The following is a 25,826-nucleotide window of genomic DNA, read 5'->3' on the forward strand; positions in this document are numbered from 1 at the left end:
TAGACTATTTGGGGAAGTCGGGAAACTGTGGTTTGGGTTTATTGTCCGCTTTGAGCCCGTCGCTGTTGGTGGGCTCAAAATCGATGGGAATTGCAGCGGCCTCTTGTTGCTTGATTTGATATGCTTTTCCTTCGATCAAGCTCATAATCAAGTAATTCATCACGGGTTTGAGACCGAGCTTCTCGCCTCTGCGCACGATATAATTGTTCAGATACCGAATCTCAGTCGTCCAGCGGTTCCGGACAGCTTTCAGCATACGAGAATCCTGGTCAAAGGTTCTTGCGGCTTGCTGAACGACCATGCGACGCAAGCGTTCCGGGCTAAAGCGGGCCTCAATACCGGGGACTGACCGGACCTCAGGCAGCGCAGCGAAAATGCTACAGGTTTCGAGGAGGAGGAGCCGCATTATGCGGCTGAAACCGGGGTTGTAAAGGACATCACCGTTTCGGATTTCCATGAGAGCGGTCACGGGTTCTAGAACGGATTGTATGGCGACTTTCTCTAGCTGATGCAACATAAGATCAGTCGGAGCTGCTGCGGTAGCCACAAGTGGCGGGGTGCTGGTCAATATGTGCATAAGGTATTTGGTAGTGGGGGCCCAATTTTGCCTCCAATACAGGTCCTCGGTCTTGGGTTGTGACTGTGAATCTTGCAGTGGGACCCCCAAAACAGTGGTACCCACGTCAAGGTGCTTGATTTGATAACCGCGCTGTCTCCGAGTGATATTATGAGAGACTACTCCCTCCATGTAATGCGGACGTTCCTCGGGGTCCGGAAAGACATTCGCATTTATCTCATCTCTAAGGCCCAATCCACTTGAGAGTAACAAGATTGTCGAATCGGGAGTTAAGCGATGCTTGACATCGTGCACGGCTAACGTAGTCATATTTGCACCGGTGGCAATAATCAGACACTCGATTTCCCGATTGCTCTCGTTGACCTCCGAATAACTGAGTTCGTTGAGCTCGGTATCGGCGGCAATTGCGTAGAAGTCGGACTCAAGCTCAGAATTGTTTTGGGTGTCGAGCTTATCGTCCGGTTCTTGCTTGAAGGGGTTGGCTTCCTCCGCTGCATCGTATGGAAACGAGTACCATGTGCCGTTGTCCATAACTTCGACATCGAAACCAGTTTTCTTGTCCTCCAATGAATTCGTTTGAAGACTTATACACTTGCGGTGATTCAACCATGATTCGTAAGCGACGGTATTGGGCAGCAGAAGGGTAATTGGCGGCACAGATGGTCGACTCGCTAATGAGTGAGCAACAAACAAGGACGTATTCTCCAGACCCAAGATATGTATGCGCCCCGAGAGCTGTCGTTTGTTCCCAGACGCTCCTTTCGCCTCTTCAGTCCAAGTCGTCACGAACCGATTGGCAGGACCCTGCCGAGCTCTGGCTGCTGAAACAAAGCATGATTCATACAATCCAGTCCGCCGCCACAGCGGACTGCGCCCGAGTATGTACAGCACTTTGAGATAGTTGCCGCGGAACAGCGGTCTTGACAAGCTGGGTGTCGCAGTGTGGGTAGAGCAGTAGTCGTCGTCGTGTCCTTAACCAGCGGAAGAAGAAAAGATATATGGTGTAATTAGAGCCAGAGATCCTTCATCATCAGAACAAAGGAGCTGGTATCAATGAGAGTTTCTTTTTTTTTTTTTCATGGAGATCGAAAGATCAAATGCAAGATCCGAACGATGAGGCGGACATTTGGTCCGCCACCGCCTCACTGACCGCCTTTACCTGGAAAAATCGCCGCCCGTATTGTCCACAATTTTGGGATTTCCTCCTCTCGACACACCGGAAACCATACGTGCAATGGAGGCTGCAGATCTACTCCCGCTGCTCGAGCAGCTAGATGACAACATCGATGATCTCGAAGAGATCCTTCAACCTGTGTTGGAAAGTTCTATCGTGAAATCGTCCAGCAACCTCCCAGTGCTGGACAAAGCCAAGTTCCATGTCCTTGTCACCTATGCTCTGGAATCCCTCATCTTCTGTATGTCAATTCCTTCTCAATCAGCTTTGCACCCACTAACACTTTGATAGCTTGGCTGCGTCTGCACGGTGTCAATGCCAAGGAGCACCCCGTGTTCAGAGAGCTGACACGAGTGAAACAGTATTTCGACAAGATCAAAGAGTTGGAAAAGGAGCCAGAGCAGCGCACTCTCAAACTCGACAAAGAGGCCGCAAGCCGCTTCATCAAGCATGGTCTTGTAAGTATCCTCTTTGTGCGTCAACGGTGACTTTGAGGACCGCGCACTAATCAGACAATAGGCTGGAAACGACAAGATCGATCTTGAGCGCAAGGAGCAAGAAGCAAAAGAAAGAGCTCGTGCGCAGCTTAAGGCATCACTATTAGCGAAGAAGGCATCTTCAACCTCCGAGCAGGCGAACAAGAACGCCCCCGAAGAATCCGGTTCCGAGTCAGATGCTAACAGCGACGAGGCGGACGTCGAACCCGTGCCGACCACGCAAAAGACCAAGAAGAAGCAAACTGGTGACGAGGAAAAGAAAAACCAGAACAAGGGACGGAAGAAGCTCAACAAAGATGAGCGCAAAGAAGTCAAGAAGGATAGGAGAAAGAAGAAGGATGATATGCGCAAGGCAAAGAATCTCAAATGAGGTCGCCCACGGACATGATTTGACTTGGCAGTGTGATCGGCGGGTCCGCTCCTCGTAGCCAAGCATATTCTATTGATCATTTGGTTGATGACAGAGTCGAAATCTGGTCTAGTTCTAAGGTTTCAGACACTTCTCTACGAAGGAGACTCGTGACGCCTGTACTTGGGGTACACCGTGAGCCCATCGCATGGACCTACACTTGGCTGAACCATGTGAGCATAAGGCCGACCGAGGCTCCGCTTACTCGTTCCTTGCGCAAGTCGGCCGCTGCACCTCCGCGAGCGCGCCAATGATTTTGGCGTTAGGTATGGACTCTTCCACCGCATGCTGCAAGCTTCCACTCCATCCGAACAGCAGCCATGTGGATCTCGGTCTGATGTCAGAACTGAAGAACGAGGCATCCTCAGCCCTGTGGATCATGGTCATGTTGGCGGTGACTCACGCGGGAATATCAAGCGGAGATAAGAGTGTAGAGGTATGGATAAGTCCGTATCAGGACGGTGAACATGCAATCATATATCAAAAGAGTCTTTATCAAGCTCCAATTCACACTGGTCAACGCGAAGATGAATGTAGAAAGATTTCTATATTAGTATTTGTAGACAATAGTTCTCCGTATACTAATCCTCTGTACTTAGTAGTACCTACTACTGGTAGTACCAACCTACGGTACCTACCATTCAGGTACCTACAAGACCAGCCAATCAGAAGCAGCCCGAACTGCCGGACTGGTGGCTGACATAATCTGCCGAGGACACCAATCAGCGGTGGCGAAATAGGCACAGCGATCGGAGGTTGGAACTTTCTCCGCCCGCCGGGGATTCGAGCTTGTTCTTTTTCTATAAGACAATCTAGTGCCCCCATCCATTCATTCCATTCCTACTACTCTATCACTCTGCTTCTGCAACACATATTCTATCCCCCTCACAACACCACAACTCTCGCCACAACACACATCAACATGCCTCGTCAACGCCGTGGTGCCGCCCCTACTCCCGCGCGCAGCGCTCCCACCAGACCTACTGCTGCTCCCGCTAGACCGGCCGCTCCTGTCCAGCAGCAGCACAGCCAGCCTCACTCGACCGCCGCTCACCCTCCCGCCGCTGCTCCTGCTGCTGCTCCCCCGACTCCCATGGCTGCTCCCCAGCAGAGCTCTGGCCCCGGTCTCTTCGGCCAGATGGCCTCCACTGCCGCGTAAGTCTTCCAGCCTATGGCGCTGCCTCCCGTACCTGTCCGGCTGGTCTCTCGCAAAAACCAAAAGAGAATCCCACATCGCTAATCTCTCCCCCTCCGATGCAAAACAGTGGTGTAGCAGTCGGCTCCTCCATCGGCCACGCCATCGGCGGCTTCTTCAGCGGCGGTGGCTCCAGCGCCGCCCCCGCCGAGCCCGCCGCCGCTCCCCCTGCCCAGGCCCAGCCCATGGACAACGGCCTCTGGGCCGGTAACGCCACCAACAGCTCCTGGGAGAACCCTGCCTGCGCCACCGACGTGCAGAACTTCCGCAAGTGCATGGACGAGAACCAGGGCAACCTGTCCATCTGTGGCTGGTATCTCGATCAGCTGGTTCGTTTGACCCCGCCCCTTCATCTGAGGAGGACTTCTGCGCATAAGAATGTTAACAGCTCGCTAACTTCCGGGGATATAGAAAGCCTGCCAGGCTGCTGCCAAGCAGTACTAAATTTGTTCTTTGTTGTCTGAGTCAATCATAGGTTTGACAGCAGAAGAGATCTAACGCTGTATCAATTCTCTTTCGAAATTTTACGCATAATGCAAAATCCATACATACCCCCCTTGGCAATATCTGGAAACTGGTTCCTCCTTTGGGGAGCTAGGGTCGGGACGGAAATCTCCCCTACCTTTGGATTCGACTTGGTCTATAGATTGAAAACGAATTTCGCACGTGTTCGTCTTTCGATGGTTGGTTGAGATATACCACATTCTTCTGCTTTATGTTTGTTTTGCATGGCAGCGAATACTCCCCTCGATGATTGGCTGGCTATTCTCATCAGAATTGCCACTACTATTATAACCTTTGTACATCTAGCTCAATATCACGAAGCCAATAGGCACCATGAGAATAAATAGAAAACTCCACTCTTCAAGTTCCTAGGCTGCTTCCTTTGTAGACTCGTATTGCGCAGCTGCGAAAAGAATGACCTGGCAAGCTAGATAGTACTACCGCTATACTACAGACATGGGGATCGATCTCATAGTAATCCAATTACAACGCGTGAGCGCAGATTCCAGTAGACGAAGCTCATCGTCGGTCCGTATCATCCCTGCGTGGTTGAAAGTTCAACTATACGCCGCATTTAGTATTGTACTACTTCAAATGTCAGGACGAAGGCAATGAGGGTAGTGCTTACCTGGTTCCCGTTGTAGAGCTGACTGTTCTCCTGCTCATCACGGTGGTCTCTCAAGGTCCGAATGATTGGGCCTCGATTCGAGGTGCCAACCGGTCGAGCCCTTGATCCCGAATCACTGGTCGAGGGATTACTGCTAGACGATTGTCCTGGCTGGGCCGAGGTCGCATTCTGACCGCTCGATCCATACCCCAGGAACGAACCAACTAGGCCCGTTGCGGTCCCCACGGCAGATGAGAACAGCCCGTACGCAGAGGACACGGCGCGAACGGGAAGGCTGGAGCCGGCTGCAGAGTAGGCGTCTGTGTATGTGCTGATGGGAACCATTACAAGATTCGCAGTCGAGCCCAGGCCTAGCTCCGCGAGGGTTTGCTCTTCGTCGGCGATGGTCAGGGTGCGGTTGGGAAGCGGCGTGAGGATGTGCTTGAGGTTATAAGGACGCTTCTCTTCTTGCATCTGTGTGTCTAGCCAGGGACGGACGTTTGCGCGGATGGTTTGCGAGGGGGAAAAGCTGGAGCGGACGGAGCTGCCGTCGAACAGGCGGACTTGGAGACGGTATTGTTTGGGTGGTGAGGGGGATCGAACGGGGGCATCTTGGTGAGGCTTAGGGGATGGAGATACGGGCTTGGGATTCGAGGAGGCCGGCTGCAATATCGGTTTACGGGGAGGGTGTTCTGGACTCATGGCCTTGCCGGCGGGTTTAGGCGCGGGAGTGGTGGGCTTCTTCTGTGTCGCAGCTGGAGTTGTAGACTGAGCTATTCGTGCATCCTCCACTCTCTTCTTACCCTCGCGGATACTTGAATCGCGGGCTGGAGTCACATCAGAGGATGAAGCCGATGATGTAGGTAACGGATCAGTCGCTGGCGCCACAGATGCGGGCGCAGCAGCCGTGGCCGCAGGCACGGAAGGCTGACCCGCAGTATCTTTCATAACACTCTCAGGGATAGGTTTCAAGTCCGGTGGAACAAGCGCATTACTTTCATCAAGCTTGGTAGCAAGTCGACTGCGAAAGTCCTCTTTGGACATCTCGGGCACGAGATAGTCGCACAGCATGCCATTCCTGGGCGAGACGGTCAATAAACTAACAGAAGTATAAGCACAACCGGACCTAAACACTTACTTGATAACGACTACAGTTGGAAACTTGACAATAGGGCAGAAAGAGGTCAGGAAGCCAGCTTCCTGGCTGTCCTTGGCGAGGCGCAAGAGGACAGCTCTTGTCTCGAGCAACCGGAGGAACTAAGCCGTGAGCCGGGGGTCATGACATGATAGATCAGCTGGAGCGGCAATTGTGTACCTCTTCATCCCCAGCGAAGTAATCATCCTCCCATGTTACACTTGTCTGCTCATCATCTGGCCCAAGCGTCAGCTTCACAAGCCAAGTACACGCACAGGTTGGAAGTGCCAGTTCAGCCGGCAATTGCGGAGAGAGCGACAGCTCGACAGATGAACAATGGCAGAGCAACGAACGAACCTCGAACGAAACACACGACAGCCTTGGCTTGACTAACCGCCAAAGCGATGCCCTCCTGAAGACTTCCGGAGTAGAACATAGGTCTGAAAGATGGATACTATGAATAGATATCAATAATAACTAGCAGCAACAGCGACAGCGACATGAATCGTCGGGGAACAACAAGCGGGTGGAGATTCGGAGCGGAGACGGAGGTGACAACTTAATCGATAAGCCCAGGCGGAGAGGGAAAGTCGGCTTCCTTCACCTCCTGCAGTTCCTGCAAGACTACGCGCTCCTCAGACTCCATACTTACCGACAAAACAACCAGAAACCCCAATTTACCCTCGAGCCAAAGTTTGACTGTTCGAGATAGTGAGAGAGAGAGAGAGAAACGCTTCACTTGCCAAAAATGCGGCCCTTCCTCTCAGCTCTCCACAGGACCGCCGCATCCTCGCGCCCAGCATCATTATCCTCAGCCTCCCTCCGTCGCACCCCACGAACAAACACCTTTTTCCAGACCAAACCCCTCGACTCCGTCTGCACCAGATGTCGCATCCAGCAGACCCGGTTCTATAGTCGTCAATTGGCCGACGATCCCGCCTGGCTATCCGTCGTCGACAACCCCGCGAGGATTGTCCGGACAGGAAATAAGCATGGACCGGGATTGATTATTCTAGGTAGGCGTTACAAGTATACCCCAACCTCCACAGAACCGCCCCTCACAGCTAACCTGACAATGCACGGTTAAACCAGCCCTCATCCCCATAATCTCTTTCGGTCTCGGAACCTGGCAAATCCAGCGCCTCGACCGCAAGACCAAAATGATCGCCACCTTCGAGGACCGCCTCGTCAAGGACCCGCTGCCGCTGCCCCCGCGCATCGACCCCAGCGCCATCTCGGAGTTCGACTACCGCCGCGTGTATACCGTGGGCCGCTTCCGACACGACCAGGAGATGTTGGTGGGACCCCGCATGCGGGACGGGCAGGACGGGTACTTCGTGGTGACGCCGCTCGAGCGCGAGGGCGAGCAGTCCACCATCCTCGTGAACCGGGGCTGGATCTCGCGGAAGCAGAAGGACCAGAAGGTGCGCGACCAGGAAGGGGCGCTGCCGCGCGGCGAGGTCATGGTGGAGGGCCTGCTGCGGGAGCCGTGGAAGAAGAACATGTTCACGCCGGACAATGTCCCCCAGGAGGGGAAGTTCTACTTCCCGGATATCGAGCAGATGGCCGAGTTGACGGGGAGTCAGCCGGTTTGGATTGAGCAGACTATGGGTATGTCTTCCCTTCCTTGTGTTACAGTGCATCTTTTTCCTCTTGGCTCTTACGGGAGTGGAATGGAGTGGAGTAGCGAAGATGAATCTTGGAGCTGATATGGTTTTGTCTCTCTGCTATCTTCTAGTCCCGGACCTGGTCGAGGCTTACAATCGGGAGGCCAAGGGTATTCCTATCGGTCGTGCCGCCGAGGTTAACTTGAGGAATAACCACAGCCAGTATATCTTTACATGGTGAGTTTGTCCAGCTCTCGATGATAAAACATCCTTCCTCCGTCTCCGAGGGATTCCCTGCTCATGTCGCTAGGTATGGCTTGTCGCTGGCAACGTCCATTATGTTGTGGATGATCGTTCGCAAGAGACCGAATGAGGCCACTCGTCGTGTCCGCTTGAACCGTAATTGGTAGAGCTGCTTGATGGTGCCTCAATCTGGCAACCCTCGGCGACGACGTGGGGTTTGTATGTATGGGAAGATGTATGTATATGTACCAGCAGTTCATGGCGGCATCGCCAATCTCATATCCTGGAGAAGCTCCTTCGGCAGATGCTTCTGGGCAATAGAGAAGACAGTAGTGGCATTGCTCAGGTGTCGTTGGCTGAAAGAGAATGTTAGCATCAATTGTAACAATAGCAGTCTTGTGCACTCACCGCCTTATCAAAGTTGTAACATCACTTTCATCGATAGTCTTGCGTCCCGCATGCTTAGCGTATGCTGCCAGATCGTCACTGGCCTGCTCAAAGAACCACGACGAGGCCTGCTCAATCGCAGCCAGAGTCTCCTTGCTAATCTTCGCTTTGGACCCATTGCGTGCGCGCGCAAAGCGCATGGCCAGCTTCTTGACGACCCCAACGGGTAGATTGGGTACGGGAATGCCATAGCGGGAGAGCTTCTTTTGCTTGACACCGGAGGTATACTGCTCCTCCTCTCGCAAACCGCCGCCAACAATGCCAGGGGCAGGACTCTCGCTCATGGCGATCGGTTCAGAGTCCGGGAAGTCCATGCCGAAGTCGCCGCCAGCATCGGTCACACTACTGGCATCGTCATCATCACCGGGTCCAAGGTCCATCCCCAAGGGCATATCCACCGGCGGAAGCTCAAAGCCCTCATCATCGTGCATCGGTGCGTTCTGGTCCAGGTCACCGACCCCAGGGGCAGGCGGCGATGGAAAATTGAACTCGAAGTTGAATCGACCCAAGTCCTCGGTGTCTCCCCTATGTATGTCAAATTAGCGACATGCCGAGCAAATAAGACGGACTTGACTCACCCTCGATCGAACGCCCCCTGACTTGTGATAGTATCGTCAGCTTCGTCTCTGGCGTCATCACCGGGAACAAGCCCCGTGTCATCCCCCTCATCGTCATCATCGCTGTCCAACCGAGTCGCATCCCCAAAGTTCTCACTCAATCGCGGACCCATCATTGACAATCTGCCCCTATCTAATTCGTTGGCAGCGCGCCTCGGATACTCGACAGTGATTTCATCTTCTTCAATTGCCAAGGATAGCCGCGGGGGCCGCATCTCCGGCTCTTCATCAACCTCATCAACCTCTTCTAAAGGCAGGGATAGCCGTGGTCGCTCCATCTCGGGTTCATTGTCGAGAATTTCGAACTCGTCCATCGCAGGCTCAACAGGCTCTGGGGCCACCGACTCTGCTTTCTCACTTGGCGAGGAACGGATCGTTTGAGTCGTCGGGGCGAGAGCTGTTCCAGGTCAGCCAACTATCTTTATCCACTACAAACCATTGCAAACAGGTGTTCAGGAGGGGGGAATCTAATTGGCATGCGAAGGAGAGGAACACACCCTTTCCTAGATTCCGAAGGATATCGAATGTTGTCTCGCGCTGGATTCGTCCGCTCTTCCTGCGATCACGGCCGGGAGTATTCGCATTGCGTCGCTGGATCGCATTTAATCTAAATGGGGTGGCAGGCGCACCGGTGCCTCTGGTACGCGGAGTGAATCTGTTGGCAGAAGGGGTCGTAGACGTCGTTGCGTGCCGGCTCGGGGTAAGGGGAAATATGCTGTGTCGTGGGATACGCGAAAGCTATCGAATGTGAGTTAGTAATGCATAATTGAGATCTGTAGAAAGACATGGCATACCCTTGTGAGTGTGGTATCCCCAATCGGGGAGAAGGATTCCGAGACTTCGGACAGTCGCGGTGACCTGCGCCGGGGGTTGGGGGTAGTCGACATTATCGCGGATAATCACCACCTTAACCGTGGAATATGTTGTCGAAGACAAAAATTAGAGCAGCCGCAGCCTTGATCAAGATCCTTGCGACAAAATAAAGACCATTGCGACCTTGCTCGACTAGTAAGGCGCCAGTGGTGGCAGACGGAGAGAGGGGGGAGAGCGCGTCGTCAAGGTGGATGCGGGTGAAAGTGCAGCCAAAGAGATACACTCGAAACAGCAGGCGGTGACGAGTACGGGGGCTCGGTGGGTCCGCCATCTATCTTATCGATAAGATACCGCTGACTCAGCATAAAAAGTTGGCGCAAAGAGACAACGCGATCAAAGTTGCGCAGTTCTGCCATTTGAAGGCTGTTGTTCTCTTGCAAGGAAAGAAGTCAAATTCATCTCCAATCAGAATCATGTCCGACGAAAACGCAAAACCCTCTGGTCTCGCCGCCAAGGTGGACAAGAAGCGCAAGAGGCAGGCAGAGGATTCCAACTCCAAGCCGGAGCAGACCAAGTCGACTGGCAACAATGCCTCGGATGGGCCCAATCAGAAGAAGAGAAAAAATAACAATAAGGGCAAATTCGACAAGAAACGGGGTGGAAACAAGGGCAAGGATAACAAAGACAAGCCAAAGCAGCCCAAAGAGCCCCAGGAGACCAAAGCAACCGAGGTCAAAGGCAGTATCGATGAAGCAATCGGAAAGATGGATGGCCGGTTGTTGGCCGACCATTTCGCTCAGAAGGCTCGCCGGCATAACAAGGAAATTACTGCTGTTGAGTTAAACGATCTGTCTGTACCGGGTAGGGAAGCCTCATATGCCTCCGCAACGGTGGAGGAAACTGTTCACATACTAATATCCCCTTCCCCCAGACTCCGCATTCCTCGATACCTCGTCCTTTGAATCACCCCGCAACCTCGAGAACCTCCCCGCTTTCCTGAAAGCCTTCAGCCCCGAGAAGGGCGTGGGGCTTGACAAATCCTCAGAGGCGAAGGGAACTCCTCATACGCTGGTGATTGCCGGTGCTGGTCTTCGGGCCGCCGATGTCGTCCGAGCCCTGCGCTCATTCCAGAATAAAGAGTCCATTGTTGGGAAGCTGTTTGCTAAGCACATCAAATTGGAAGAGGCTAAGCAATTTCTGGAGCGTGCACGGTACGTATTTCTTCGATCTCACTGCCTCATGGCATGTCGAAGACTAACCACCGAATATAGCATGGGCATCGGAGCCGGTACCCCAGCTCGCATCTCCGATTTGATTGACTCAGGTACGTTCCAATTATATCGTCGTCAATGGGCTACACAATGTTAATACAATCTAGGGTCCCTCAAACTCGGTGAATTGGAGCGCATTGTGATCGACGGCTCCTACGTCGATCAGAAGCAGCGTGGCATCTTCGACATGAAAGAGACGCACCTTCCCCTGCTGCAGCTGCTCACGCGGTCGGAGCTGAAGGACCGCTACGGTGCGGCGCAGAAGGGAATCAAAATTCTGGTCTTCTAGATGAAGTGATTGTACATATGCAAAAAGGGTGTTGGCGTTCGTCAGACGGTCTGATTTCTTTTTATTTGTAATACATAGCTTTGTGATAATCTGCTGGTCTGTACCTTGTTTCTGTAATCTTTAGTTCACTCTACGGATGCTCGTTTCGGGTCTTCAACCAGCCTGACTCATTTCTATTCAGGGTAAACATCCGGCACTAAAGTGTGAACACTTACGCAATCCATGATCGGAAGCCCCATGTTGCAGAGTGAACACCAGATCATGCTTATAATATATGCATGGCAAAACATTCTCTCCTAATGCACGAAGCACTACAGTTCTTGCGAACAAAGCGAGGGCTATAATTCGATCGTTTTTACTATGATACAACAGATAAATATCGATCCAAGTACAGTACCTCGATATTTGAATAGGGAAAGGGGGTATATGATTGCCACATTACTCCTCTTTGACTCTAATAATACAACTGACTGAAACTGAAAAGGACAAAGCGATGGAGTTATACTTAGCGATGTCTGTATATAAGGAGGTATGAGGATAGCCTGTCTCACCAGGCCCGTCGCTTACTTATTCTCCTTCTCGAACTTCCGTATCGTATCGTACAGCACGTCGGCCAAACCTCCCTGGCCCACATGCTTCTCTGTCAGACAGTCCGCGCTGAACTCCACACCTTCAAAGGTAACAGCCACTAATAAGGGACAGTGCTTCTTCACACAGCGGAAAAACTCAGCCCACGAAACGGCTGTGACTTTGAAGCACCCGGAAAAGGTCAGCGACTGCAAATGCCCACCGACAACCAGCAACCAATCTTTCAAGTCCTCTAGAGAAAGACTTGAACGATAAATCTCGATATGTCTGATTTCAGCCAGAGGCTTGACGTTCTTGATCACCGAGACGAGATCATTAGACTGGCCGCTGATTGCGTCACCGATAAGGATCAGTGTCTCGAGCCGCGGCGCGGTCTCGATGATCTGCGGCAAGATCCTGTAGAGGTGATTAGCAAGGTGAAAGAAGTAGGGCTGTGTGACCTGCAGGGTGGTGAGCCCAGTCCAGGCACGGGCAAGGTCCGGCTGCTTGTGCATTCGAGTGTAAGGACGGGCTCTTTTCGACCTGTGCGACTCCTCGGTATATCGATGCGTATACAGGGCTAGGTGTTCCACGGGAAGCTCGGCTTCGATGAAGATGTGGAAGAGGATGTTGAGAATGTCATCACTGTCGAGGTACGTAAGGGTTCCTTCTTTCCAGCTGAGACAGACTTCGAAGCTCCTGCAGTTCCTGAGTGAGTGCACGAGGTCATCTTTGAGGGTTTTGATCTTTGGAATGCCGGTGGAATTCTTGATCAAGCCGTACATCGTCACCCTGTGCAGAGGCATCAAGGGCCCGAACGGTGGCACGATCTTCATGATTTTCACATGCTCTTTCAGCTCGTCAGACTTCGCGATCTGGTGAATGAGGGAGAGACTCTCGTTGGAGAAGTTCGTATGTATAACTTGCAGTGAGTGAGCCCATACGGGCTTGAGAGCCTTGGCTGTCAATAACTTCAGACGAGTCGAAACAGCACGAAGGGAGAGCAAGTCTCCCGCATTGAGAGATTCAGCCATCATGTAGAATAGTTCTGGTGGCAAGAAGGCGAGGTTATTAGACATTATCGGAATCGAGACAAGCGGCATAGTAAAGGTGGTGTATGCAATGAAGCGAGGATTTCTGACTTGACCAGTAGCGAGGTAAACCTGAAAGGTCATATATAGAACTCTTGCACAACAAAGGGATTGAGACATTGGGTATGATAATAAAGGGGACAATGCTGCTCTGAGTAGATCGAACAGTCATCGAAGAGATTCTGGCCATAAATCAAGAAGATCACCTCTTATTTCATCTTTGTTTAAAGAGGCATTACGATAAGAACAATCATTTTGTAGGAATATACCTGGATGGCACGCCGCAGCTCGAGCCTCTAGGCTGATTGCAGTGACTCGGCCTCCGACAAATGCATTGAGCCATTCGTCAATATGCTCAAGTCGTTGATCCCCCTCTAGAAAGGTCTTTTTGTAACCATTTAGAATAGCTCTTAGGCGCAGAGATCTCATCAGAAAAATCACGTCCGGGTCAGATATCAACTGATGTCATTGGAGATATAGAGTCCAAATGACGCACGATAAAATGTGCAAGCAGCAAAACTTGAGCATACTCAAGAGCCGACATTGGCAGAGCCAAGATTGTATCTTGACGTCGAGAATATGAATAAAGCCGGTTGACCAGGGAGAGGCATTTTCAATACCGATGAGTACTTAGGATATAAGCCGCTACTTATGGAGAAGAACAATGAATGGCTCGACTCAAGCGAAGGACTGCAGTGACACCTCAGGCACCAGAGACACTATCAATCCGCCCGCACCCACCGCCATCTATCTCCGCCCGGCAGAAAAAGGAAATTTCCGAGACTTTTGGTTATCTCTAGCATCGATTTTATTCCGGCTCAACTCGTTGTTTGCTACGCCTTTCATACTTATCGTCACTAAGACCTTTGTTTTTGATCCTACAATATGAGCGACAAGAAGCGCAAGCTTATCGAAGAGGCAGTCAAGCCCGAGGGCAAGAAAGTCAAGCGCGACGAAAAGAAGGAGAAGAAAGAAAAGCGCAAGGCCAAGGATGCTGTTGAGGAAGTAGAGATCGAGGAGGTGCCCGTCGAAGAGAAGAACGACAAGAAGGAGAAGAAAGAGAAGAAGGAAAAGAAGGACAAGAAAGACAAGAAGGAGAAGAAGGAAAAGAAGGAAAAGAAGGAAAAGTCCAGCGAAAATGCGGATGCCGCCGAGGATAAGGAGGTAGAGAAGCAAGCATCCGAGGCCATGGATGTGGATGCTCAGGAGCCTCAGGAACAGCAGAAGAAGGAGAAAAAAGAGAAGAAGGACAAGAAGGACAAGAAGGATAAGAAGGCAAAGAAGGACAAAAAGGCTCAGGCAGAAACCCCAGCCTCCGAGACCCCAGCGGAAGAATCCGCCCAGGCCGAGGAGCCGAGTCAGAAGGGAAACCGGTTCATTTGCTTTGTTGGTATGCTTGAGACGACAATAGCTGCGTGTGACGAATGCTCAAACCTTTTCAAACAGGCAACCTCCCCTACTCCGCCAACCGCGAATCTCTGACCGCGCACTTCGAGAAGATATCGCCGGTATCCGTCCGTGTGGCCACCGAAAAGGACAAGCCAACCAAGTGTCGTGGCTTCGGATTTATTGAATTCGACAACTACGATCGTATGAAGACCTGCCTCAAGCTATACCATCACTCTATGTTCGATGATAAGAAGTACCCGCCCCGGCGGATCAATGTTGAGCTGACGTAAGTGCCCATGAGACTGATATGATGCAGATGGAAGTGCTGACTCTCTGTAGCGCCGGCGGGGGCGGCAAGTCTGAACACCGGAAAGCGAAGATCGAAGCGAAGAACAAGAAGCTTTTCGAAGAGAGACAGCGAAATGCTAAGGAGATCTCCAGAGAGAAGGAGCGCAGAGCCCACGAGGAGGAGACCGGGGAGGATGCCTATGCAGGCGTTCATCCTAGTCGCCGAAACCGTATGGCCTAAAAAACCCGCTCTCTCCATGACTAGATCACTCTGGGCCGATTCCTGAAAAGCAATCCTTGTGGTTTTTGTGCTCGCTTAGAAAGATATCCTTTTGTTCTCTTTTTCTCATGCAGTGTCAAGCAATATATAGACTTGAAGAGACCAACAATGTATATGACTGGGCTCTGGCTTGACTACCCAATGACTCTCGCATCGTAAACAAATTCATACTCGTACGCTCACCAAATCTCGATTGTGGGGATGCAAAGACACTGAAAGCTGTAGTCAATCCAGAAAAGACGCTCATAGAGTGGTATTGTGACGGCATGTTACATCTTTATACTGCATTAAGACGGAGGGGAAAGAACACAGAAAGGGTAAGGTTATCCTGAACCTGAATGGAATGGAGAAAAGAAGACTTCAGGATCATGGCACCAAAACAAGGAACGGGAGGACAACCAGCCAAAACTAGCAAAATGCGGGGCGTTACAGCCAAATCCCAGACGCCGTATTAGTTGTTTGTATTATAGGTCGGAAGATGCAGTGCGGGCAAGAGATCTACAGAATGACACACTTCTTGTTCTTCGGTTTCGCCGTAGGCCGGGGGTTGAGGACAGCACTGAGAGGAAGACTGGTTAGAGCTCGGGGAAGTGAATGCGGGGTATTTTGCTAGCAACATACCGAATGGCCTCGTCGAATACACTCTTCAAGTTACGCTGTGTGAGAGCAGAGCACTCTAGGTATTTGTGTGCTCGGATCTCCTTGGCGACGGCTAGGGCCTGTTCGTAGGAAACGGGCTCCATCTTCCTCTGGCGCAGGGTTTCTAGAGTTGCCCGGTCGTCCCTTAGGTCGAGCTTGGTGCCGACAAGAATGATAGGTACGTTGGGCGCGTGGTGTTCGATCTCGGGAAACCACTACAGCAAGGTCAGGGCGGGAGTCCGACGTGCGAGTTGGAGTAGGCCCATCTAGCCACTTGGGGGATGAAGTACCTTGGCTCTCACGTTATCGAACGAGGGAGGGCTGACAATGGAGAAACAAATCAGGAACACATCGGTCTGCGGGTAGGACAACGGGCGAAGACGATCGTAATCTTCCTGTCCAGCAGTATCCCAGAGTCCTAAGCTGATCGGTCGGCCATCTACCATTACACTGGCGGTATAGTTGTCAAATCTGTGCGTCGTGTTAACGAGGTATTTCGTAGCAAATGAGTCGCGAGAGGAGCTGGATCACGGACACGGTAGGTATATATTCACCGGGAAATGCGTTGGTTGTATACGAAATCAGGAGACATGTCTGGTAACTGCGTCAGTAATGAATGACCAGAGCTGAAGGTACCCAGCAGTACTGGATACTAAGAGAGATAACCCACTTTTCCAACAGCACCGTCACCTGTTACCACACACTGTAGTTCGACACTCCATCATTAGCTGCAGTTCGGTTGAGCGACACGGCGGGTGTCGTTGTTAGCAGGAGCTGACCTTCAGGGATTGAGTCGCGGGACCTGTCGCCATTTTCGCTTATAATTCTAAAAGGTATATGAACACAGAAATAAATACAATGGCGACTGTTCACGGGAGGTAAATAACACTGGCGAGATTCAACTCCACGAAAGAGCTCGATGATTCGTAGGGGGTTTAATTGGAGTTTTGGGGGCGGGAGACGGGTGGGTTGCGTCGTGGCTTAACGGGCGGCGGGCGTGTAATCAAGTAGAGCGGGTATTTGCTGAAGACCGAAAGGCAAATCGAACCGGTCAGGGAGGGAGGAGGGATTCGCAATGCACGGCGGAGATAACGGACGACTCAATACACAGGACACAAGTAAGATGCCAAAAAGCTGCGAGACAGGAGATTAAGCAGGTTGGTAAGAAGAGATGATGCGAAGCGCCCAAGGATAAGACTTGAATAAGAGATGCAAAGAAGAAGGACGAGCAGAAGAGATTCGCAAAGCAGAAGTTGTGGAGAGGAAGTGGGTGGAGAGGAGGGGGGCTTGAAATAAAGCTCCGGGAGGTGAGGGAGTTAGCAGGAGAGAGAGGTTGTAAGAGTGAGAAAGGGAGTCAGTCGATTGAGTGAGGAGGAGGAGGTGGGAGGGGAGGATTGATCAATCAATTCGAATTTGGTTTAGTGGATGAAGTGGATAATGGAATTTGGGGGAGTGGAGGGAAGAAGAAGAGCAGAAGAACCGTCAAGGAAGAGGGGAAAAAAGAATTGCTTGATCTGATAGCAAGATAGAGAAAGAGAGAGAGAGAGAGACTCACCTCAGAATTGAGGCAAAACTCGCGAGGGACAATGAGAAAGAACAGAAGAAGAATTGATATTAACTTTTCAAGCGAGACTGTTGATCGATAACCCAAGAGGCTTGCTAGATGCTTGATGCTGATACTGAAGACTTGCACAGTCTGTTGCGGATGCGATACAGGAGGGGAAGCGAAGAGTAGGAAAAGAGCAGGAGAAAAACAAGAACGAGAACAAGATAATAATCAAGAACAATCTGGAAGGATAGACGACTAACTGACTGACTGACTAGTCAAATGAGTCGGTTGGGATCAATCAATCCATCCTGACAGACTGTACAGAGTTAGAATTGGATGAGATACTCGCGATGGCTGGGAATCCAACACCAATCATAGCCATGCATCCAATATCAGCCTCTTTTCTCGTCTCCTCCAAAGTCCAAACGAGTCCCTGGAACTGAATGGATGGTCCCGTTGGGATCCAAGGGACACGGCGCTTGCACCGCCGGTTGCTTCAGGGGTGTTGGTCGTCTCCGTCTCTCTTTTTCTCTATCTCTCATGACTACTCGATCTCCATTGCTTGCACATACATACATACATATTGACACTATGACTGGTTATATCGACGTATGGCTCACGGACCACCACAAGCCAAGACGCCTTCCCGGATGCCTGATCCAGGAATCAGAAATGAAACCGACAAAAGTCCTCTCCATACATCGTCGCCTAGTCCGGTCCTTCTGCAGCACCAAGCGCAGACCGCCATCCTTCAGGGTCTAATATTAGATTTTTGAGCATCAGTATTTAAGATCTGTACGCTGCAGTGACGAGGATGGCTCGATTGGCGTTTCGATCCAAGACCGACTTGAAGCGGAGAGGCATCATTAGCCTGCCTGCACCCACCCATGCGGCACTATCAAAGCAAAGTCCGAAGTGAGGTCATATTATCATTTGGCTCAGAATTACTCAATCTGACTTCATGTACTGTATAGTACATGATTCTTTATACACAGTCATCCGTCCCCCATATCTACAGTCGGGAGATCTTGGTTGACTCAGGCAATTGACCGCCACCTAGCTGGATCTCAAGAGGCTTGGCCATCAACCCCCCCGCCTTGGCCATGAATGCTTGATAGTAAGGTGTCTGACTGTGCTTCACAAGGGCTTCCTGGTTGCGGTATCTGTCGTAAGGGTCAGAATTAGTCCCAAGCTGCCATAACAACCGAGCTCGTGGGGCAGGAAAAACAAGTTACCTCTCGACAACCACAACGGCGGTCCGATCTTGGTTGATATAGGCATAGTAGAATAGAGTATCGGGCTCGTTAGCCTGTACCTGACGGGAAAGCTCACTCCACAGGGTGGCGACCTGGGGTTATGTCAGTGATGCGACATAGTCAACTGTCGGAGAGAATGATCGATCACCTACCTCGTCGACCTTGTTGGGCTGGGGATAAGCAACGACTGTCACGTTCACTTCGGTGGAAGCCATGGTGTTGGTGGTTTAGTAGTTGACTGTATGATTCATGCAAGAACTAGATACCTCATAGTTCGTACTTATGAGCTTTATATACACAATGTAGCCCCACTGAGGAGCCCCATTTCTCAGACGGAGTAGGTATAGTTATTCAGATTGCTTATTCTCTGCCTCGGTACATGGATCGCATTTGTCATCGCTTTGTCTTTAACTCCGTGCCTATCTGCGGTGTTGAAAAATCCAAAATCGAATGAAACCTTCTAGAATCCCGGAGTCACCATGGAGTGGAACCGGACCCAGAGTCGGAATAGATTCGGAGCAGTCCTGCTTAGCATCGAGCCAGAAGGACGAGAGTGAAACTGTAAGGAGGAACGTGCCTGGCAGGCTAAAAAGGCACCGGCCACCCGCACTAAACCTTTTCGGCACTCCCAGCCCACCTCCAGCTACAAGCCACACCGGCTCAGCCTCCCCCACCCGCCGCCTTACTCAATCAGGCATCATCATTGTGTCGCAGTAACTACTAGGCTTCCGCAAATCATCCTCTTCTCCCAACACCAACCAGCTTAAAAGAGGCTGCTTGTACATATTTACTTACTTACCTCTTCTTACCTCTGCTGCACTGCTGCCCCAATGCGCTCTCATCTTCTTCATCATCTGTAAAACTCAAACTAAAACAATCACTTCCATGGCAGACGTATCCGCTCCTCACAGCTCGGGCCCTGACCCCGATGCGCCGCCATCCAGTGCTGGCTCTGCCGGCCACTCCGCACCTATCGACCTGCGTTCAGGTCCGCTCCCGATGACGGAGGAATTGAAAGCTAAAATAGATAAAGTTATTTACTCTGATGTATGGACAACCGCCTCGCACCCCAGTCACCTCAATTCCACTTCCTGTACTGACTACGAGACGCTGTCAACCTAGATCGGGATCACCACTCTCCTGACTCGCTTAAAGCAAAGTGTTTCGTCCGCCAAGGTTTGCCCCAACCACAAAAGCGCCATATGCAAGGTTCGAATGCGCTAATAAGCTCTGCAATCATAATTAGGATTTTGCTACCTTCCTGAAGAAGCGATCCTCCCTCGAAGAAGAACATGCGCAAGGCCTGAAGAAGCTGTCCCGTTCGCTCCATGACGCCGCTCATCGCTCGGAAAATCGTCAGGGCACTTATGCTAGTAGCTACAATGACCTTAATCGCTTCCATGAGCGCATGGCGGATCACGGGCTTCAATTCGCCGTGTCCCTGCAACAGATGGCTGACGACCTCAATGAGCTAGCAACCAACATTGAACGTGGCCGCAAGCAATGGAAGCAGACTGGCTTGAGTGCGGAGAAAAGGGTGCTAGAGGCGGAAGCGTTGGCCGAAAAGGCGAAGGCCAAGTATGAATCTCTTGCAGAGCAGTATGACCGGGTGAAGACGGGCGATAATAAAGGTGGAAAGTTTGGTCTTAAGGGCCACAAGTCCTCAGCTCAACACGAGGAGGAGCTGTTGCGCAAAGTACAGAATGCGGACTCGGACTATGCTGCCAAGGTTCAGGCTGCGCAGACGGCTCGACGGGAACTTGTCTCAACCCACCGTCCCGACGCTGTCAAGAACATCCAGAAGCTGATCTCGGAATGCGACTCTGGTCTGGCGCTGCAGTTGCAGAAATTCGGTGTGCACAACCCCACCCCCACATATGTAGAGGAAAATGCTGATAATGTTTAAGCAACATTCAATGAGAAGCTGTTGCTGGGACAAGGCCTGTCAATCAGCCCCTTGAAGGATGGCACGGGGAATCCTGCTTTGACACCAAAGAGCTTGTACGAAGTTGTGTCGCAGGTTGATAACGAAAAGGACTTCAAGGACTACATCCTGAGCCACGAGAGCAATCCTGCTGCAGTGACATCCGAGGAAATTAGATATAAGCGCCATCCGGTCAGTCCAGCTGCTCAGAATACCATGTCCCTTCGAGCTGACACATTCATAACAGACCCTCGGGGGATCCGGGCCTGTTGCACCTGTATCTGCACCCGCAACCCAGAACAAAAGACAGTCGACTTTCCTCCCTTCATCCTTTTCTACGCAGACTCTCTCCTCCCCCCAAGCATCAACTCAGCCATCAGCGCCAGCGCCGGCTCCCGCGCCCGCACCAGCTCCCGCGCCAGGACCAGGGCCAGTTACTGACACATTACCATACCATCAAAATCCAGACTCGTTCAGATCATCACCATTCCAACCACAGCCACCATATCCAATAAGCTCATCGGGTGCTTCGGAGCTGCATCATGCGACAAATCAGCCACCTGTACCACCAGCGAAAACGCCCCTCTATGGGCACGGCAATGGCTTTCAGTCACACCTCCCTCCCTTGAAGCCGGTGTTTGGTGTGTCATTGGAGGAGCTGTATACACGAGATGGCACAGCAGTACCTATGATTGTCTACCAATGCTTTCAAGCTATTGAGCTTTTCGGTCTTGATATGGAGGGTATCTATCGTCTGTCCGGGAGTGCCACCCATATCAGCCAAATGAAGGCGCTGTTCGACAACGGTGAGTAACCTTCCAATGACTCAAGGAACACGGTCTAACCTCTGCATGGCAGACTCGTCTCAAGTGGATTTCACCAATCCTGAGAATTTCTACCATGACGTCAATAGTGTCGCCGGGTTGTTGAAGCAGTTCTTTAGAGATCTACCCGACCCTCTTTTCACGTCCCATTACTATAACGACTTTATCAATGCAGCCCGTAAGGAACTCCATGATCAGCATCCAGAATTCGAGATCGATTCTGACTCATGATTTCCAGGACTTGATGATGATATTCAACGCCGCGACTCCCTGCACGCGCTCGTGAACAACTTGCCTGACGCCCACTACGCTACCTTGAGAGCTCTAATCCTGGTATGCCCCGCATTCATCTTCGAACTCTATTGCTCGGACACTTCACTAAGGTATTGCAGCATCTGAACAAGATCCAAGAACACTACACGCAAAACCGTATGAACGCAGGCAATATTGCCATTTGCTTTGGGTAAGTTTCACCACTCATCCTCCTCCTACTCTGGAGAGCATACAGACTGACACCCCTCATGCAGACCAACACTCATGGGCGCTAGCTCCGGAGGCAACATCGCCGATGCAGGCTGGCAAGTCCGCGTCATCGAGACGATCCTCGTCAACACATTCCAGATCTTCGACGATGACTAAATGAATTTCTCGACATGAAGACGATCATAGTTGCTTGGCTGACCTGGACATGACATGACTTAATCTTCGCCGTCTTGCGATGCGTTAGAGCCACCAATCTCTGGAATTGCTTCTAATCTTTCTTCTTTCCACGCGAATACCACTCTTCAATCTCTTCTTTTGTCTCAAGTCGCTGCTTCGTTTTTCTTTTCTTCTCTTTCTTTTTTTTTCTTTATTGTTGTCCCTTCCCTATGTTTGTGTTCAGAAATGCTTTGGAAAATCGATTGGGTTTTCCAAATCCTGTATGTGTATATATGCTTGTCGAAACTTATTGCCGGCACCCGAGGATTGGGATTTATCTCTTTCATATGTCAACATTTATACGTTGCCTTGTAGATCAGTGATGATATGAGGGCCAATGTTATTTCTCCGTCTCGCATGTCGCCTGTAGAACGGCTATATAGCATTCATTGTACTTGCAGCGAATAGCGAATAAGGTTGGAAGTGGACGATCGATTCGGATAGAAGATATAATACATTGAACAGAGTTAACCTAGAAGACTGCATATGCCCAACATGGATTGAGCAGGGACATAAATGGTCACAAGAACAAAAGCCTCGATAATACATGAGAATGGGTTTGCAAGAGGAGCCCATGAACCAAGAAAGAGAAATAAAAAGTGTATATGATGCATGGTTGGGGAAGATGGAGCCCGGCTAATAGAACAAAAGATGAACAGAAGACATCAAGAGACACTTTTTCCTTGAGGAATGGCTCGTGACTATCGTATTGACACACAACTTCGTATGGGAAAGCTGGGCCAAGCCCCACCCCGAAGTCGAGCAGAGGCCCGTTGACTAATTTTCCAACGACTAATGGTTCGAGGCCGAAGAGGACGGCATGGAGGGAGATTTCCCAGCTCCGGTCGAGGCACTCGAACAAAGATCAAGTGCCAGATTTGAGCCACTGTCGTACGGCGGGAAGGAGATGGGCATCCAAAGTGACAAGGATGGGGAAGCAACAGGTCGAATCAGCTGCTCGCTTGACTGGTTTACCTGTTCATCGACGCCTTGAGAGCCTCCAACCGCTCGGACATAGTCAAGCCAGGCGCAAAGAGCGGGTTGCTGAGATCGTCCACTGTAGTCGGGGTAGCAGTACCCCAGACGCGCCATCCAGTGTCCTCACCCGACCACCGGAGCTTCTGAATGACGATGTACTCTGTGCAGTCCCGCTGCTTAACGTTTTCGGCCACAGCGGTGGAGTCCTCGGCGGCTTTTCCGTTGACGGGCGCGGTGTACTTGCCGGTGGATTGCTTGCTGGTGATGCGCACGATGACCTGGCGCACGCCCGAGTCCGGAATTTCAGGAATTGTAGTGGCGCGGTCCGAGACCACGCGAGCACCGGTCCAGAAGGTGGAGGCATCACGGTTGTAAGTGTCCAGGCTCCAGGTCACCTTCTCATTCTTGGGGCGTGCCGCAATGCGCGTCTTTAGCTCATTGGCCAAGCCCGTACAGCAGATCTTACTGATGGTATTGGTGTCGCCACTAAAAAAGGGAGCAGAGGGTAAGTAAACGAGTGGTATGATTGCCATGGGGGAAATGAGAAAAGACTCACGCTGCGAAAGCGGTATACATGCGTCGGTGAAAGTCCATGGCGATCTGACGACGCTCCTTGAATTCGAGGGGTAGCCCTTTATTGAAGTACCTGCAGTAGGCAATCACTCTGTATGGCCTAGGTTAACTGCCTGATGCTGGAAGCTCATCATTGGTCAAGACTCAAAACTCACCCTGCAAAGTTCTGGAAAGCGGTCTTCAACCACAGCCATTCCAACCGAAAGCGCTCTTCGCGTTGCCGGAAGATGGACGGCATATCCCTCCATAGTTGGCGGATGTAAGTGCCGGGCAACAGACCGAGATCCTGCGGAAGTTCCGATCTTGCCATTGCTCTTGTTCTAGTTCTCGTGCTCGGCTGAGCGGGGGGTTTGATAGAGACGTGCTCGCCCATCCGTACACCGGAGCGCTGCAGGGATTGCGAAAAAGAACGAGTTTGACATGAAGTAGCGAAGGAGGTGTGGCTGGCTCGGATAGCCGAGAACAAAGACGCTTTCGACAGTGACGAGGCCATTTTGAAGGGAATGGGCAGCGAGATGGTGAGGTGTACCTCGAATCTCTCTCTGGCATGGAATCGCAAAAGAGCGCCGAATGGGGGAAAATCGAAACCCGCCCGAACCCCGGAGAGATCACGTGCCCGCCACCGCCGCGGGTTTTGGCTGATTTGGCTGATTTGGCTTCAAGGCCCTTTTGGCGCGTGCGCTTCTTTCTGCTGCAAGAGACGTCAAGTCCTGCCTCGAATCTATCGGATCCAGTGGGATTAGCCGGTGTTTGTTTTTTGTACACTTGTCTGCCAACGTTCTGTCCTTGTCTAGGGTCTTCAGTTCGATGATCTCCGACGAGACACACTCATAAACAATAAGAGAAAAAAAGCTTCGGTCCAGGGGGTTTTCTCCCCACAACGTTTCCGACTACGATCAATATCGTGCACTTTCAACCGTGATTCTTTTTGCGTGACGGCCGCATATGCCGTGGATTTAAGGCTGGCTCCTCCTCGTCCTCGTCGTGATGCTGCATCTGCGCCCATTGCTACTCAACATCTCCGGTCACCTGCTGCGTCTGACCTGATTCCTTTGCCCCATTCCTCCGACGAAACCCTCCTTCAATCTTCCACCTTTTACACCAGCTTGACGTCCATTCTCTCAAAGCTGGATTCCCGCGACAAAGACGGGGCCCCCGCAGCCGTTGTCCCGCCCTCCCCTTCGGCCCCCCGGACCCCTAGCAGCATTAGCAGCAGCGACAACGATGGTGGCCATTCGGTCCCTTCGTCGGCCCTTCACCCCCGCGTGGCGGTCATTCTAGGCGTGGATCGCAAATGGTATCTGCCTCTGGTTATCTGCCGCGCGCTGAGCACCGTTCCGGCCGCATGGTGGGGTCTGCGATGTGCGTTCACATTCTTGGCCGAGCTCTTGCACATCCAGCCGGGAATGGGAGGGGAGGGGTGGGCGGCGGCGATTGTTGGGAGTGTCGGGCAAGACTGGGATGTTGAGCGAAGATTCCGAGTCACCGAAGTGGCTTTGGCTATTATGTGGGTATGTATTTTGTCGTCGTACTCAAAAACTCGGGAGAGAAGTATATTCCCTGCTGTCTGCAGAGCAAAGTGTCTAATCTATGTCTGCCAACTAGTGCTGCGCATCCGCATATCTTTCCTACTTTTTTGCTGATTGTATGATGTCTCGATGGTATGTTTTCCTTTATGATGATACAAGCTGTCCCGATGGTAATCTGGGGCTCCGCTGGTGGAGTTCGTAAGGATAAGGGGGGAAATAGCTGACTATTTTCATCGCCATAGGCTTTTGAATTATACCCCGCCAGCTGTTGTTATTCGTCTCCTCACTACGAATGGGTTGATTGCTTATATTACTTCTTGGGTCCTTTATCTTTCCGGGGCTTCATCGGACCCCCGCTTACTTCTCCCTGCATGGATCTCCATCACGACTGTAAGTCCTGTTGTTTGGTCCCTATTCACCTTTTTCCGCGCCATCATCTCTAATGAAAATGACCAACACGATGCACTATCCCGCTAACCTCGCTATCCGAACTAGACCCTCACCTTCCTTTACCATGCCACGCAAAACCATGCCACCATCAAGCGAGAAACGGCTGCTGCGTTGCTTGTCGTCGCAGTGGCCAGCTTCGTGAGCATGTCCTCCCTTCTCCTTCAGTTGCACTTGACTCGCGAGAACGAACCTGAGGTGCCAGTCTTCGTCATCACTCGGAAATTATGGGACTGGGCGGTCCAGATTTTTCTGCGCATGCGCGTATCGGACAGTAGGGCGTATGCGTATCCTCCTGGTGAACTCTAGAAATTAGTTGAATAGATCCTCGTGGGCCTTGCCCGTGCCTGCTTCCTCTAGTCTTGTTATTCTCAATCCACCCAGTTAACAAGATGTGTATCACGAATC

The 25,826-nt window shown here is 51.4% G+C and overlaps 13 protein-coding genes across 13 annotated transcripts; 6 read left to right on the forward strand and 7 right to left on the reverse strand.

Moving 5' to 3' along the window:
* Positions 1–4: 4 nt before the first annotated feature.
* Positions 5–2,838, reverse strand: BP01DRAFT_374334 (putative 2-dehydropantoate 2-reductase; the record flags this gene model as incomplete). The annotated part of the gene is made up of 2 exons (XM_025576823.1): positions 5–1,342; positions 2,818–2,838. 2 exons carry the CDS (start codon positions 2,836–2,838, stop codon positions 5–7), a joined length of 1,359 nt encoding a protein of 452 aa, XP_025430932.1.
* A 633-nt stretch (positions 2,839–3,471) lies between these two features.
* Positions 3,472–4,710, forward strand: BP01DRAFT_416287 (coiled-coil-helix-coiled-coil-helix domain-containing protein). Its single transcript, XM_025579190.1, has 3 exons — positions 3,472–3,812; positions 3,923–4,181; positions 4,264–4,710. Exons 1-3 carry the CDS (start codon positions 3,580–3,582, stop codon positions 4,294–4,296), a joined length of 525 nt encoding a protein of 174 aa, XP_025430933.1. The 5' UTR covers positions 3,472–3,579; the 3' UTR covers positions 4,297–4,710.
* BP01DRAFT_392274 (UBX domain-containing protein) lies at positions 4,711–6,776 on the reverse strand. The gene is made up of 5 exons (XM_025578135.1): positions 6,456–6,776; positions 6,279–6,334; positions 6,102–6,220; positions 4,985–6,041; positions 4,711–4,917 (listed from the first exon to the last, which is right to left on the reverse strand). The coding sequence occupies exons 1-5, from the start codon at positions 6,532–6,534 to the stop codon at positions 4,876–4,878; spliced, it is 1,353 nt and encodes a 450-aa protein (XP_025430934.1). The 5' UTR covers positions 6,535–6,776; the 3' UTR covers positions 4,711–4,875.
* BP01DRAFT_357307 (cytochrome oxidase assembly protein SHY1) lies at positions 6,477–8,349 on the forward strand. Its single transcript, XM_025575175.1, has 4 exons — positions 6,477–7,114; positions 7,191–7,709; positions 7,837–7,942; positions 8,016–8,349. The coding sequence occupies exons 1-4, from the start codon at positions 6,847–6,849 to the stop codon at positions 8,113–8,115; spliced, it is 993 nt and encodes a 330-aa protein (XP_025430935.1). The 5' UTR covers positions 6,477–6,846; the 3' UTR covers positions 8,116–8,349.
* BP01DRAFT_357308 (uncharacterized protein) lies at positions 7,836–10,043 on the reverse strand. Its single transcript, XM_025575176.1, has 5 exons — positions 9,807–10,043; positions 9,510–9,750; positions 8,974–9,409; positions 8,357–8,920; positions 7,836–8,304 (listed from the first exon to the last, which is right to left on the reverse strand). The coding sequence occupies exons 1-5, from the start codon at positions 9,897–9,899 to the stop codon at positions 8,205–8,207; spliced, it is 1,434 nt and encodes a 477-aa protein (XP_025430936.1). The 5' UTR covers positions 9,900–10,043; the 3' UTR covers positions 7,836–8,204.
* A 194-nt stretch (positions 10,044–10,237) lies between these two features.
* Positions 10,238–11,489, forward strand: BP01DRAFT_341760 (uncharacterized protein). The gene is made up of 4 exons (XM_025573459.1): positions 10,238–10,686; positions 10,757–11,036; positions 11,097–11,149; positions 11,204–11,489. Exons 1-4 carry the CDS (start codon positions 10,299–10,301, stop codon positions 11,383–11,385), a joined length of 903 nt encoding a protein of 300 aa, XP_025430937.1. The 5' UTR covers positions 10,238–10,298; the 3' UTR covers positions 11,386–11,489.
* Positions 11,490–11,538: 49 nt separating this feature from the next.
* Positions 11,539–13,039, reverse strand: BP01DRAFT_423852 (uncharacterized protein; the record flags this gene model as incomplete). The annotated part of the gene is made up of 3 exons (XM_025579648.1): positions 11,953–13,039; positions 11,601–11,743; positions 11,539–11,558 (listed from the first exon to the last, which is right to left on the reverse strand). Exons 1-3 carry the CDS (start codon positions 13,029–13,031, stop codon positions 11,539–11,541), a joined length of 1,242 nt encoding a protein of 413 aa, XP_025430938.1. The 5' UTR covers positions 13,032–13,039.
* Positions 13,040–13,856: 817 nt separating this feature from the next.
* BP01DRAFT_320342 (RNA-binding protein) lies at positions 13,857–15,131 on the forward strand. The gene is made up of 3 exons (XM_025572693.1): positions 13,857–14,433; positions 14,490–14,718; positions 14,772–15,131. Exons 1-3 carry the CDS (start codon positions 13,929–13,931, stop codon positions 14,959–14,961), a joined length of 924 nt encoding a protein of 307 aa, XP_025430939.1. The 5' UTR covers positions 13,857–13,928; the 3' UTR covers positions 14,962–15,131.
* A 367-nt stretch (positions 15,132–15,498) lies between these two features.
* On the reverse strand, positions 15,499–16,451 carry racA (putative Rho GTPase Rac; the record flags this gene model as incomplete). Its single annotated transcript, XM_025571878.1, has 6 exons — positions 15,499–15,559; positions 15,622–15,854; positions 15,930–16,110; positions 16,175–16,233; positions 16,310–16,342; positions 16,419–16,451. The coding sequence occupies 6 exons, from the start codon at positions 16,449–16,451 to the stop codon at positions 15,499–15,501; spliced, it is 600 nt and encodes a 199-aa protein (XP_025430940.1).
* Positions 16,452–18,059: 1,608 nt separating this feature from the next.
* BP01DRAFT_357313 (putative quinol monooxygenase) lies at positions 18,060–18,965 on the reverse strand. The gene is made up of 3 exons (XM_025575177.1): positions 18,597–18,965; positions 18,424–18,536; positions 18,060–18,351 (listed from the first exon to the last, which is right to left on the reverse strand). Exons 1-3 carry the CDS (start codon positions 18,657–18,659, stop codon positions 18,201–18,203), a joined length of 327 nt encoding a protein of 108 aa, XP_025430941.1. The 5' UTR covers positions 18,660–18,965; the 3' UTR covers positions 18,060–18,200.
* Positions 18,966–19,199: 234 nt separating this feature from the next.
* rgd1 (putative Rho GTPase activator (Rgd1)) lies at positions 19,200–22,290 on the forward strand. The gene is made up of 9 exons (XM_025578136.1): positions 19,200–19,491; positions 19,567–19,620; positions 19,691–20,297; positions 20,352–20,560; positions 20,616–21,174; positions 21,227–21,370; positions 21,431–21,525; positions 21,585–21,655; positions 21,720–22,290. Exons 1-9 carry the CDS (start codon positions 19,330–19,332, stop codon positions 21,829–21,831), a joined length of 2,013 nt encoding a protein of 670 aa, XP_025430942.1. The 5' UTR covers positions 19,200–19,329; the 3' UTR covers positions 21,832–22,290.
* Positions 22,291–22,880: 590 nt separating this feature from the next.
* Positions 22,881–23,935, reverse strand: BP01DRAFT_272376 (uncharacterized protein; the record flags this gene model as incomplete). The annotated part of the gene is made up of 3 exons (XM_025571399.1): positions 22,881–23,355; positions 23,426–23,533; positions 23,598–23,935. Coding segments are annotated over 3 exons (921 nt in total), but the record flags the coding sequence as incomplete, so codon positions are not given.
* Positions 23,936–23,989: 54 nt separating this feature from the next.
* BP01DRAFT_392284 (uncharacterized protein) lies at positions 23,990–25,772 on the forward strand (the record flags this gene model as incomplete). The annotated part of the gene is made up of 5 exons (XM_025578137.1): positions 23,990–24,175; positions 24,237–24,953; positions 25,048–25,103; positions 25,214–25,361; positions 25,467–25,772. 5 exons carry the CDS (start codon positions 23,990–23,992, stop codon positions 25,725–25,727), a joined length of 1,368 nt encoding a protein of 455 aa, XP_025430944.1. The 3' UTR covers positions 25,728–25,772.
* Between the last annotated feature and the right edge of the window lie 54 nt (positions 25,773–25,826).

The sequence above is a fragment of the Aspergillus saccharolyticus genome, assembly GCF_003184585.1.
Source record: "Aspergillus saccharolyticus JOP 1030-1 unplaced genomic scaffold BP01scaffold_17, whole genome shotgun sequence".
Classification (NCBI taxonomy): Eukaryota; Fungi; Ascomycota; class Eurotiomycetes; order Eurotiales; family Aspergillaceae; genus Aspergillus; species Aspergillus saccharolyticus.

What these genes read in the sequence shown, in the direction of transcription:
- BP01DRAFT_416287 (XM_025579190.1), top strand. Translation starts at nt 3,580, where the DNA reads ATGCCTCGTCAACGCCGTGGTGCCGCCCCTACTCCCGCGCGCAGCGCT. An exon ending in CAGATGGCCTCCACTGCCGC is followed by an intron (nt 3,813 to 3,922) that starts GTAAGTCTTCCA and finishes GATGCAAAACAG; the next exon opens with TGGTGTAGCAGTCGGCTCCT. An exon ending in GCTGGTATCTCGATCAGCTG is followed by an intron (nt 4,182 to 4,263) that starts GTTCGTTTGACC and finishes CCGGGGATATAG; the next exon opens with AAAGCCTGCCAGGCTGCTGC.
- BP01DRAFT_392274 (XM_025578135.1), bottom strand. Translation starts at nt 6,534, where the DNA reads ATGTTCTACTCCGGAAGTCTTCAGGAGGGCATCGCTTTGGCGGTTAGT. An exon ending in ACTTCGCTGGGGATGAAGAG is followed by an intron (nt 6,221 to 6,278) that starts GTACACAATTGC and finishes CTCACGGCTTAG; the next exon opens with TTCCTCCGGTTGCTCGAGAC. An exon ending in CCAACTGTAGTCGTTATCAA is followed by an intron (nt 6,042 to 6,101) that starts GTAAGTGTTTAG and finishes CGTCTCGCCCAG; the next exon opens with GAATGGCATGCTGTGCGACT.
- BP01DRAFT_357307 (XM_025575175.1), top strand. Translation starts at nt 6,847, where the DNA reads ATGCGGCCCTTCCTCTCAGCTCTCCACAGGACCGCCGCATCCTCGCGC. An exon ending in TTGGATTGAGCAGACTATGG is followed by an intron (nt 7,710 to 7,836) that starts GTATGTCTTCCC and finishes GCTATCTTCTAG; the next exon opens with TCCCGGACCTGGTCGAGGCT. An exon ending in AGCCAGTATATCTTTACATG is followed by an intron (nt 7,943 to 8,015) that starts GTGAGTTTGTCC and finishes TCATGTCGCTAG; the next exon opens with GTATGGCTTGTCGCTGGCAA.
- BP01DRAFT_357308 (XM_025575176.1), bottom strand. Translation starts at nt 9,899, where the DNA reads ATGTCGACTACCCCCAACCCCCGGCGCAGGTCACCGCGACTGTCCGAA. An exon ending in CCTTCGGAATCTAGGAAAGG is followed by an intron (nt 9,410 to 9,509) that starts GTGTGTTCCTCT and finishes GACCTGGAACAG; the next exon opens with CTCTCGCCCCGACGACTCAA. An exon ending in CAGGGGGCGTTCGATCGAGG is followed by an intron (nt 8,921 to 8,973) that starts GTGAGTCAAGTC and finishes TGACATACATAG; the next exon opens with GGGAGACACCGAGGACTTGG.
- BP01DRAFT_341760 (XM_025573459.1), top strand. Translation starts at nt 10,299, where the DNA reads ATGTCCGACGAAAACGCAAAACCCTCTGGTCTCGCCGCCAAGGTGGAC. An exon ending in AAACGATCTGTCTGTACCGG is followed by an intron (nt 10,687 to 10,756) that starts GTAGGGAAGCCT and finishes CCCTTCCCCCAG; the next exon opens with ACTCCGCATTCCTCGATACC. An exon ending in CAATTTCTGGAGCGTGCACG is followed by an intron (nt 11,037 to 11,096) that starts GTACGTATTTCT and finishes CACCGAATATAG; the next exon opens with CATGGGCATCGGAGCCGGTA.
- BP01DRAFT_320342 (XM_025572693.1), top strand. Translation starts at nt 13,929, where the DNA reads ATGAGCGACAAGAAGCGCAAGCTTATCGAAGAGGCAGTCAAGCCCGAG. An exon ending in CCGGTTCATTTGCTTTGTTG is followed by an intron (nt 14,434 to 14,489) that starts GTATGCTTGAGA and finishes CTTTTCAAACAG; the next exon opens with GCAACCTCCCCTACTCCGCC. An exon ending in CGGATCAATGTTGAGCTGAC is followed by an intron (nt 14,719 to 14,771) that starts GTAAGTGCCCAT and finishes GACTCTCTGTAG; the next exon opens with CGCCGGCGGGGGCGGCAAGT.
- BP01DRAFT_357313 (XM_025575177.1), bottom strand. Translation starts at nt 18,659, where the DNA reads ATGGCTTCCACCGAAGTGAACGTGACAGTCGTTGCTTATCCCCAGCCC. An exon ending in AGCCCAACAAGGTCGACGAG is followed by an intron (nt 18,537 to 18,596) that starts GTAGGTGATCGA and finishes ACATAACCCCAG; the next exon opens with GTCGCCACCCTGTGGAGTGA. An exon ending in GCCGTTGTGGTTGTCGAGAG is followed by an intron (nt 18,352 to 18,423) that starts GTAACTTGTTTT and finishes CCCTTACGACAG; the next exon opens with ATACCGCAACCAGGAAGCCC.
- rgd1 (XM_025578136.1), top strand. Translation starts at nt 19,330, where the DNA reads ATGGCAGACGTATCCGCTCCTCACAGCTCGGGCCCTGACCCCGATGCG. An exon ending in GAAGGCGCTGTTCGACAACG is followed by an intron (nt 21,175 to 21,226) that starts GTGAGTAACCTT and finishes TCTGCATGGCAG; the next exon opens with ACTCGTCTCAAGTGGATTTC. An exon ending in AATATTGCCATTTGCTTTGG is followed by an intron (nt 21,656 to 21,719) that starts GTAAGTTTCACC and finishes CCCCTCATGCAG; the next exon opens with ACCAACACTCATGGGCGCTA.